General features: G+C 37.7%; 1 protein-coding gene across 1 annotated transcript in view; it reads right to left on the reverse strand.

The window, feature by feature from the left end:
• LOC120330681 (G1/S-specific cyclin-D2-like) overlaps window positions 1-12462 on the reverse strand; it is a 64304-nt gene that overhangs the window by 30579 nt on the left and 21263 nt on the right. The window contains exon 5 of the mRNA XM_039397564.2: window positions 10097-10256. Coding sequence (XP_039253498.1) covers window positions 10097-10256 — 160 coding nt within the window. The remainder of the gene's footprint in view (window positions 1-10096; window positions 10257-12462) is intronic.

A 12462-nucleotide genomic window follows, 5' to 3' on the forward strand; every position in this document is an offset into this window, starting at 1 on the left:
CCTAGATCATGATAATTAGCGGTGGAGCAAAAACGAGATAGCACTCCGTGTATATTTCCTCTCCGAATAAGACATAACCAAGCAAACCCGAACTTAAAGCGTAAAGTTTATTTTTTTTACTGTACTATGGAAGGCACAGAAACGAAAAGGAGCTTACAGATAGGAAATCTAGTCAGTGTTTACCAGCTTATGGGGTCGCGACCCAACGTCGGGTCGCCAGAAGATACTTTTGGGTTGCCTGCTTATTTTCAAGAATTGCAACATAGGCAGTATTACAACGCAAAATATGGCTATTTACAAAACTGGCTAACGGCAAACAATCGCAGTCTTCTCACTTTGAAGTTATTTCTGAGAAATAAATGCTATTCAAAATGATTATTTTGTATTTGTGATTATATTTTTAGGATATGAGAGCATCACAATTGGTTTCGAATTAGAGCCAATCTTGAGGCAAGGATTTACAAAATTTATTTTTTCAAAAAATTTTGGTCGCTTGAAAAAAAGCTTAAAAACCAACGCTCTAGTTGTAGTTACAACAAAATTTCAGCAAATTTGCGCTTTTTTTTAATTTTCTGGTAATCCGAAACATTCCGATTCATATTAGTCAACGTGTGCGTGATGCAACACTTCAGTGAGACCACGAACAGAGAATTTGACATTTTGGGTTAAAAACCACGGAATCCATGATTTTCGATCGAAAAATGCCTCATCTCGGTTTTCAGCGGATAATTTTGGTTAGATAAGCGGTTAGGTGGAAAACGGAAACAAATTTGCGCAAATTTTGACATTCTTGGGAAAGGATTTTGTATCGTATTTATCATATTACCAATATACTCAGTTCTTTGATATTCCTACAACACTTATTTAAGCACATATCGCCGGATGAAAACAGAAGAGGCCTAAGTCACATTTTGTGAAATTTAACTTTTCCCAATATTTTGGGGTTTTGAGCCAGGATCTACAAGATGGTGGTCTCGAAAACCTGAATTTCTTGATATTAAAAATTTTAGCTGGACTATTTTGTAGAAGTTAAGAAAGAATAGGCCTTAGTTCCAATATGATGGACATGGGCATCAGAAATAAAATGTCTGAAACTTACATCTCTAAGAATTTGTTCAGTGCAACTTAGACCTAGTCACCTTGTTTTACCTACCTACTACCGAAGTTGTTCAAAACAGAATGGGCCAAAGTCATTTATTTGGGTAAAAAACAGAAAGGAAGTGACAGAATATATTGATTACAAAGATATTCTCATCCACATTAAAATAACCAGAGCTCAGGTCTTTACTAAGTGTGGATATCTAGAAAATCAAAAATAACGAAATTCAAAATTGTATTTTTGCTTTTTCTCAAAACTTAAAGTTGTGACTTGGATCTGTTCTGTTCTCATCCAGCGATATATATAAACTAGTTAAACTGTACAAAAGCGTAAGGCTAGCGCATAACTCTAGCTCTGGACCTATTAGAGTCCAGTAGTCGGCAACTTTTTTCAGTGACGGACTAGTAACATCTGACCAACATTTTGGCGGATCACCTTTATACAAATTACAGACGAACTGATCTAATGTAATAAATTATATGCGCTAGAAAAGGTATGTTGACAATACATTCAAAAACAAAGGTATAACGTGTTTCTTACGTTCGTCCTACTTCAATATTTCGATTTTGTTGGTATCAATATTGAAAACCTGACCTCACATACTGGTAACAATGCTATTAGGGCATTGTACGTTTTTTGTGTCACCTCTTTGCGGACCGGTAGGAATCTTCCCGCGGACCGGCGATGGGCCGCGGCCCGGTGGTTGCCGACCCCAGTATTAGACCCTTCATTTTTGAATGAATAAAGTACTTTTCATGAATAGAGAGGCAGGAATAATGAGTTCCAAAAAAGGCAAAAGAGGTTGGAACTACTGCCCAATAGAATTCGCAAATTCAAGCAAGGTTGAAGAGTCCAGCAATCCAATTACACATAATTATCCCCCGCGGGATTCGAACCGCGAACCCACGCAGTGAATCAGATGTAGTGACGAGATTTTGGCGCTCTCGAAGCATGCGTACCAAGATAGCGGACACCGGAACATAGTATGTGTACCAGGTTAGGTTTGTTCCGTGATTTTTTTCCAATTTTTCTAATTTTAGTTCTATTACGAGTTCGGGGACTAGCCAAGTGATTCCCGTAGTATTTATACCTGAAATTATGGCCCAACCCTAACCTGGTACACATACTGCACTTCAGGAAAACGAAAAAGGTTGGGAGTCATTGCTAACGCGCCAAACGTCGAAGAACAACCACACCCAAACGCTAAAACACCACGTGTCAGTGAAGGCATCCGCCTACGCTTGTAAATGTAGAAAAACACAAATATTAAGTGACGTAAGGGTTCTTTCCGTGCAAAGTTTGAATTCCAATGAGCCGCCATTTTGGTAATTTACGAAATAGAGACTTTTTACTCTCGCTATTGACATTTTTGAATGTTTTCAAGATGGCTTCCTCAACTGGTAAAAAGTAAAGAAAATAAATTCCAAGTGGCACAAATGAACAAAAAAATGTATCATTGAAACGTTCGCATGCTTGTCTGCAGGAGTCTGACCATGGTCAGATGAAACGTTACAGATATACATTCCTATCAGTGTGCAGCATGACTCTTGAATCAAATAGTATGGTCATGTTTATTCTTGCTACAGTATCTTCGCATTATACGTATATGAGTCCAGCAACGCAAAAGCATTGAATAATTTGCTGGCCTCGCAGAAATATATCTGAGTAAGTTTATAGCAAGACCATTATAACACATAGAATAAGCATTTTTATTCTTGCTACAGTATCCTTGCATTGTATGCATACGGACCCACCGAGCACCGACACATAGCATATAATCGGTATTCCCGTAGTATGTGTACCAGAATATCTGTTACAAGTTCGGGGACTGGATGTGTTAGCCAAGTGAATATACTTCCTGTCCATAGGTTTCATTCGCTTTACACAACTTGATGTAGAGTAGGCGAACAAAATTAGTTACCTCTATATGGGTACACATATAGCATATAAATAGGTACTCCCGAAGTATGTGTACCAGATCGGGGTTAGGCCATAATTTTAATCCGATTTTCCTTATTTTAGTTTTATTACGAGTTCGGGGACTGTGTGTGTTAGCCAAGTGAATATATCCCCTGCCCATAGGCTTCGGTTCCTTTACACAATTTGATGTAAAGTAGGCTAACAAAATTAGTTGCCTCCATATTGGTACACATACTTCTGGAGCGCCAATAAATCACTCTTATCTGGTGAAACTTCTTTGCAAATACCAATCTCATTTATAGTTCAAAGCATTGAGTTCCGATTTTTTTTTTAAATTGTATATTTTTGCCCACGCGAGGTTTCAGAGATGACGCCCACATAGACAATGATTGGTGCCCAAGGCCACGTCATCGCTAAAACCTTAACCAAAGGTGAAATGATTTGGTTAGTAAGCAATTCTGAAACCGAAAAATCGAAGCTTCCTAATCGGCGCATTTCTAATCGAATAGTAATTTTATTCGGTTCAGACGATTTCAATTTTTTTATTGCAGCCATATTTTTAGTATGCAATCCGTCCTAGTGAATTATTCGAATTTGTTTAAACGAAAATTCCAAATCGCTGACATCTTGTTTATTCTCTGTCCGCCGTCGAGGTCGAGGTGAATTCCTCATTTTTTTTTATTGAAGCGATATTTTTACAATGCAATCCTAAGGAATGGCTCTTTTCTTCCGAGTGAGTTATTCATGAAACATGTTTCTTTTCGTGTGATCGCTCAGCGAACTATCTGAGTGATGCATTCTATGTTTTCGGTAATTTATTATGTGTCTGGACGATTCGTCACAAAAAAAGTCACATACAATTACATATCTTATAGATATTCGAGATCCAATTCGAATAAAAAAATATCGACTCGATCCTGGAATTATCAGGAATTTAAAATGCCGAGCCCTATCAGTGACTGCTTGTCTAGAGCTTTGTCTGGAGAGAAAGTGTGAAAACGGCTCCTGGAATGAACCAGCTGCTTGTTTTCGCCAAAAATCACGAAACGGAAAAATGCGTTGGCGTTTTGACAACTTTAAGCTTCAAAAGTCAATTTTTAACGCGGAATTGAGCAAATTGCTATTCTTTATCCAAAAATGTCTACATTGGTAAATTCCAAAATAACTAGATAAACGAAAAAAGGTCCGAAAACTGAAAGAATATAACATAGAAAAACTTGTACAGTTGATATTTTTTCGACCACACATAATGCAGTAGATACCTCTGGACATGAAAAGAATATTCAGCACTAATGGATGTTCCCCGACCTTTGACCCCCCGAAAAAATTCTTTATATACTTTATCACTGCAAAAATTTTGCTGCTTATTTTAAGTTTTCGCGGGTCGACTTAATCGACTATTGTCACGTCACTTTTTGAGCCTTGCTGATAAACCAATTTTACAGAAGTAAAGTTTCTGCTCGGAACCTCAAAAAATCAGTGATGACACAGATAATGATAATGCTTTAATCGCTAGGCAAATCGTCCTATTTTCCGGGACAAATGACCTAAATGCGACTGTATATCAATACAACCGTATATAAATACTACAAAATCCTTGTTAATTTCACATTTATTTAAACAGTCCTTTCACACTACGGTCTCCCCCGAGATAGGAAGATATTTTCCCAGACCTTAGAACGTTTGAAGTTGCTCGGGCGACATTTCTCGCCTAATTACATTCAAAACCGGAAATACCTTTGTTCGCTCACACTGAGAATGTTGATAGATTGATTGTGACATAGATAATACGACACTGTTACGAAACAGTCGTCGCCTAGAGATACAAGAATAATTCAATTTCAATACAATTCTGTGAAGAAATTAAGGCTTCATAAAGTCAATTGAACAGTGACGTCATAGTAATAACGTCATTTAAAGCCAACATTTGAGTATTAAACTTCTTTCTAACCATACTGTGTGAAATAGTTAGTTCGAATTTGATGGAATTCAAAAACCATTCGGATTTTGAGAGATCAGAATTCATATCAGAATTTTCCGTTTTCGGAGTGAAAGTGTGATTTACATTAATTTTTGGGGAGTAAAATTTTTGGCAAAACACTGATTTTGACATTGAATAAAATTTCCTTCTTGGAATGTTGAATCGAAGGCGCTTCAGTAGTATTCGTTCCAAGATGGCGCACAACCTGAGCATAGTATGTTTACCAGATTAGGGTTGGCAGGCTGTGCGCCATTTTGGTACAAATACTACGGGAGCGCCGAATTGAATAGTGAGAAGAATGAATTTTTAAAATTCAATTACGTAATAAACTTGTGGACCTCCTGAAGTATGCGCACCAAGATGGCGCACAACCTGAACTCAGGTAGTGTACCAGGTTAGAGTTCAGGCTGTGCGACATCTTGTTGCGCATACTTCAGGAGTACCAAACTTGATAAGGAAAATCAACAAAATGATATGAGTGAAAAAGTCTAACTACCTTGGGACATTTAATTTGTACCAGTAATTGAACTAGTGCGAACGCCACCCTGGTACAAGTAACGGTAAAAAGATTGAACAGCCGAAAGTACCAGTACACATAGTTAGCTTGCGCAATTCTAATGATGCAATAAAATAACCGGAGACGCAAGAATAAACATATCGGGATAGTTGCAATGCCGGTACTATAGTTGAAATGAACATAATTTATGATCGTTCGATATATGAACAAAAAACCATTGAGAAAATAATTTCTATGTAATATTGGATTTACAGAATTTTTGTGTATCACTGCCCAAAATTGAAATTTATTGTAAGCCCACTGGGTAAGGCTCGACAGACCAGTTTGCCGACCAAACTTATAACTTATTGGAAGATAGAGTTCACTCAATCGTGATAAAACCGAAAAACTACATTTATAGTTTACTTTATTGCAATTGACCTTGAATTTTTTGGGGAAAAATTACAACCGGGCGGAAATTGAAAAATTTCGCGAAATCAAAACCGAAACCTGCTTATCTTTTTGTTGTGAAATGCTAGTGAGAAAGTCATACAAAAAACGCTACAAAAATATACTTTCGATAATGTTCAGTAACGGAGCGAAGCATGGCGTTGGGTGTCAGTAACCCGTCTCCCTTTTCGAAATGCGAAAAAAAAGCATTTACCCGTATCACTTATGGCCGTAGCTTGTAACGCAGTGCGTAGCCATGAGAAGCGAGAGTCGGAAAAGGTGTTCTGAAATTTATATTTGCCAATATAGACCGTAGAAGCGTCTTGAGGGCGTAACGAGCGTTTTCAGCTGCGAAAAATTGTTATATATAAACCGAAAATGCCAATGATGCCGTTACAATTCAGAATTATGTTTTTTAAATTTATAGGCTATGAAGTCTGTAGCGGGCCACGTAAATAAGTAACGCGGGCCGTGCTGTGGCCTGAGAGACGTATGTTGCACGCCTCTGTTTTAGAGCCTAATGGTTTACGATTGAAAAAAAAAACCTTAAAATTGACTTCACAAATGGGCTCAGTGAGGCATCATTGGCATTTTTTTTTAGTTCAAGGGGGGGATGTCGTGTTTTCGCAAGACAAATTGCTTTTCTCTACCAGTAGCAACTTGCTCATACACAAGGTTTGAAATTCTATAAAAATAAATTAAAACCAGGAATTCTTCATGTTTCAATACCAGATCATGCAATATACGCTGCCTACAATCGGCCAGAGATAATCATAGTCTCAGTGCCATTCATTATCATTGTATTATCATCAGTTGTGTATAATAACTACCAAATATTTCCCGATCGGAATGGCCACCCAGAAACCTAAAGATTTATTCAAGAATTTTACGCTCTAATAACTAGTATCTGCGAAACGATGCTGCCAAAAAAATTACAAAATAATCGTTTTTTTGTAGGTTATTAAAAAACGCTAAATAACGGTATTTTGATACTTTTTTTAAACATTTTTAGGGACAAAAATAAAACGCGCATTCTGCAAACACGATTAGCGATGAATTTTAAGAAAAACATATAACAATAAGAATTTTTTTGATTATGATAAAATTTGAAATACTATAAAATGGTAGTTACAGTTCTGAGTGTTTTCAAAATCATAATTAACAAAAATAAACAAAGTATGGCGAACCGTGGGAAAAGCTTCGGTTGATTTGATTCAAGAATTTCAAGCGTTTGTGACATGACAAACATTCATTATTACGTCAACTATAAGAGCATTGTGATTTAAGAATGATTGAATTATTTGAATAGAAACCATTAATTGCCATAAGAACTGTCGCCAGTGAAAGAAATTATAGAGGCGATAATAAGCGTTTTTGTTGGGGCGAAAATAATCCGGATAGAGGCATAAATATCAATAGCGTAGCTAGCCCAAATTTTTGGAGTGTCAATTTTTTTTGTATAATGACGTAATACGACGCTTACTCGTGCATTTTGCTCCGAACAAGCCTAGATAAAGCAACCACTGACATCTTGCATACTTTGCTGTCAAAGTTATCCAAGGTATACAAGTGCGCATTTCATCTATTTCGATTTGCTATCTCTCAACTGTTTCCTGCACGTATTGACTTCAAATACTTCAGGTCTTTGGCGATTGGCGTTTACTGGAGAGTAATAATTTAATTCAATATGGCCACAGTGGCAGTGTTGCATTCGCAACATTGCTCAGAGGTAAATATACACTACACGAAAAATGCGTTCCATTTACAAAATTTTCTATCTATGAAGGGTACGGGCGTAGCCAAAATTTTCAAAGGGGGAGGGGGGGGGGGTATCTGAAATTTCCATTTGCCAAGTTAGATCGAAACAGTTAGTGGGGTCAGCCGAACGCCGGAAAACGTAGATTTTTCATGAGTTATGAGGGTCCAAAAAGCGTTCAACCCACAATAAATTGCTATGTAAGTATGATACAGAAAGATGCTTTTATTTTTTTACATTCCAAATGGGGGGGGGGGGAGGTTCCGACCCCCAAAACCACCCCTTGGCTACGCCCCCGATGAAGGGGTTTCCGAAACGAATTAACTTCTTAAGCAGCGTTTATACTGTAATTTACTTCCAAGAAAGTGCGCACAATGAACCACCATAACTCTTTGGCATTTTAGTTGCTGTCACAAACTTTGACCAAGGATGAGTCTTCTTTCAGAGTGAGTGCCCGTAACTTTACGTTTACGCAGAGATTTTTTATTTCTGAGAGGGCGAACGTGGTCTTGCTTGAAGCAAATTCTGCAGTAATGACGTAATTTCTTGGATTACAGGTAAAGTGTTAGGTTACATGAACTCAACTTAAAATGCGCGACCCCGAGTTCAAGGGTAATGAGATACCATGTTGGCATTCCAGCGAGGGCTTTTCCATTTTCTCGACAGAGGGAGGGTTTAAATTTTAATTATTATATTAAATTTGATCCAGGCGAGGTGATGGGCATTCGGACAAAAAGACTCATTTCTGGGATAAGTTGCAGCTGAATATCTGCCCGAGCGAACGAAGTGTTGGAGCGGCTGCAAAAAATAGTGTTTGCTGATTCGTCATTGTTACGGAAATAAACAAGAAACGGGACGACATCCATTGACTCCCAAATCAGAACATATTTAGTAAATTCTTCGTAAATGTAATAATTTCAAAAGTGGGAACTATGTTATGTTATTAACGTATTTCTCACATACTGAAGAATAAGCGATGAAAATACTATTTCTCGATTTCCCCATAGAGCTGCTTATAATCGAGTAACCATAAAATTTTAGAATACGTTACGACTTTTATAAAGTACATATCGAAAACATCAGACGTGCCGAATAAAATTAATTCAGAATTCCTCCATAATGGCGGCAAATTCATTCAAATTTATTTCTATTTTTGAAGACAATCACTTTCATTCGCCGGATACTATGATGTCAACCTGTTCAAAGTTCGATATTTGGAACAGGGACATAACCAGGAATTACCAAGAGGGAGGGGGGGGGGGTGCGGTTCTAATTGTCAGTTAAACTGTAACAGCTATTGTTGCCGACCCGACCCATGGCCACCCTCGGTTCATTCCGTCAAGATATAGAATATTTTGGGTTATTATGACTAAATAAACCACCCAGAGGATATTCATTATGTTTTCACAAACGAGTTTCAGTTGTTTCTTTATTTCATAACAAACAGCATTATTATGAAGCTGTTAATGAAGACTGATTCTCTAATAAAAGCATTTTTCTACTATGGCGTAACAGAGTATAAATAAAACCTATTATGACAACATTATACAACCCAAATTTCAAATGAACGCGAGAAAACGCTTGGCCTTCTATAAAACACACTTGATCGTATATAAGTGGGCCAGCATACCTAAATTCCTTTCTAATGGATTTTCTCCGTGGGCGATTGCTGTGCGGGGCCACGCTGATTTAAAGTTACAGTAAATCAGAAGTCAAGTAAGTAATCGTAGTTAGAAATACACTAAGAGCATGGCTACTCAACTAGCGAACCGCAATCTGAATCCAGATCTTCCGAGTATTTGATTCGGACCGCACCTAATTCTTTATTTTAGCCCGACTTTTGAAGATTTCTTTTATAAAATGACTCTTATAGTTTTGGATACATAAGAAGAACTCTAACACCGGTTAATAATCATTCGCCGGTTGAGAAAGTGCGTGTTCAAGGATGCCTAAATATAAATTCTGGAAAGACCGGACCCAAATAATTTTGAAGTTTTGTATGCGGACCTTCGGTACAAATAGTTGAGTAGTCTTGCACTAGACACACAGGGTGAAACAAATTACTCACAAAATAAAGCTTTTAAAAAAAAATCATGGAAAGACGTATCATCATCAGTATGATTACGTCATAAACTTACCAGTATAGCACGCTAGCCCAAAAATCTTTCTCAAAAAATCACGGAATGACGTCATTAGTATGATTACGTCAAAAACTCACCAGTATAAGAATATATATATAGTACGCTCGCCTAAAAACCTTTCTTGAAAAATCACAAAATGACGTCATCAGCATGATTACGTCACAAAACTCAGCAGTATAGCACGCTCGACTAAAAACCTTTCTTAAAAAATCCCAAAATGACGTCATCAGCATCATTACGTCACAAAACTCACCAGTATAGCACAGATGGATGAAAGTATTAGCATGTTTTCTTGCAACCCTTGTGTTTTCGACACCGATGTCCAGTCTATGCAGGATCTGGTCTACGAAGTCGATAGCCGTCACAGACAAAACATCCCATTTTAGATAAAACAGGACGAGTAGTTCGAAATCCTGGAATAAGAGAAAACATGTTTGTTTAGCGGCAGTAGTATGTGTACCAGGTTACGGTTCTCCTTATTTTAGTTCTATTACGAGTTATCTCCATATTGGTACACTGAGACTAAAGCCAAGACTAAGTCAGGTAGGCAAATGATATAAAAGCAGACCTGTTCTATCCTTTGAAATTTGAATATAGCATTTTTCTGTATCATAAATAGCATATTTTCGTACCCTGAAACACGTTTTAGACTTTGAAAACATTTGAAACCCCATGTTCCAACCCCTATCTGTCATCCTGGCAATTAGAAATTTCAGAATTCCCTTCGATAATCCGTGGTCCCAGGGCTGCATAGGGGAAACCTAGAGGCTCCGCGAGCTATTCGCTAACTAACTAAAATACTGACTTGTGTAAATTTATAACTGTCCAAAGAAGCAACGAGAATATAGGTCAGAGACCGAATACTTATCGATCGAAAGTTAGGGGATTTCCCAAAACAGCGCTCTTACTTCATAGTGACACTTTGTGTCCCATCACTAATTAATTAATTACTCGCTAATTAAACGACAGAATTAATCCAAAATCAATAGGCTTCTGGTCCGAGATATGATGAATGCACATGCAAAATTTGGAGCAGATTCAACCTCGCTTTCGTGAGTTATCGCGTGCATCTAACAGACAGACAAATACCTATCAACATACTTATAACATACTCGATAAAGATCGATAAGTAATAAATGGTATTGACGATATAAAAAGAGTCAAAAATTTCACGAATAATTTTTTTTAATTTGACGAGACTCTGGAATGTTTCAATGGGGTTTCGCTCCATCGTAGAGGTTTAAAGCCGATACATGACCGATACTGGTGGAATTGTGATGGACAAAAACCGATTCGAATAATTTACTATTCGATTCGAAATTTACTGCATGTGGGTTCGTTGAGAATCTGGAACAGAGGTGCGAAGTTTTTTTTTAAATGGGGGCAAAAATTATGCTCATTTCGACTGGCGGGACATGTGAGTGTGACGTTACAATATCAACAAATTCCTTGAGCTATCTTTAGTTAAAACATAGCAATATCGGGCGGGCCAGATTAAATTACCCAACGGGACGGATTTGGCCCGCGGGACGTTGTTTGCCCATGTCAGCCTGGAATGTTTCATTGGGTTTCCGATCCAGCGTAAACCCTAAGCCTACAAATGACCGATACATGACCCGCACTGATGACCCATTTTCGCACGTCGGTTCCGTATGATGGTCACGTAAGCCGGAATGTCATTTGACAAACCTCGCCTGCTTAAGTAAAGTTTGACGAAAATGGATTCTTAGCGCGAACAGAAGCATTAGAAATAGCCTATAAGATCGATGTGTCTGTGAATTTGCGTGCGCGCTCAATACAAAGGCAAGGAAACTCTGTCTAAGCAAACTTACGGGCACTCACTCAGAAGCAAAGGAGACTAGCGAATAATATTCAAAATTCAATATAATTACATTCGATTATCCAGGAAGTGGCGTATGTACGTATCAGTGCCCCATGAAATGAAAAGCTTATTATCATACCGCTGTACGGTACTCCCGTAGCATAATAACAAGTTAGCCCATAATTCTATTCAGATTTTCAGTATTTTAGTTATATTACGAGTTCGGGGACTGTCTGTGTTAGTCAAGTGAATATACCTCTGCCTATAGGTTTCAGTCCCTTTACACAACTATATGTAAAAATACGAACAAAATTAGTCATCTCCATATTGGTAACATACAATCTGGAGCGCTCACTGTAGACTCTTGTTCCAAGAGAACCGCGCTGTGAAACATTTTTGTACCTGCCACGCATTTATTCACTGAATTTTACGATTCATTCCGCGTGTAATCTTTGAAAGAATGTTAAACACAGCGACCATAAAAATGTTATCACATCGCTTCGTCTGAAAGTTTGTTTTATTTCGGCGACGTTCGCAAATATTTGCAAACATGAAAGCCGACGTCAACGAAACAACGGAAGTAAAATGCAATTAAAAATGTTAACACATTCCAATTTCCCACAAGGAAATTTTTCCTTGTTTGGTATTTTCTGGTGTTGCAAACCATTATACACTATGGCAACTGAAATTGTTACCACATCCCAATCTGAATAATAATTTTAATTTTTTTTTTTTTTGGGCGGAGGGGGGGTCATTCACAATACCTTTCGAGGGAGTATAGTACAAATGCAATTGAA

This window comes from Styela clava, chromosome 6 (assembly GCF_964204865.1).
Source record: "Styela clava chromosome 6, kaStyClav1.hap1.2, whole genome shotgun sequence".
Classification (NCBI taxonomy): Eukaryota; Metazoa; Chordata; class Ascidiacea; order Stolidobranchia; family Styelidae; genus Styela; species Styela clava.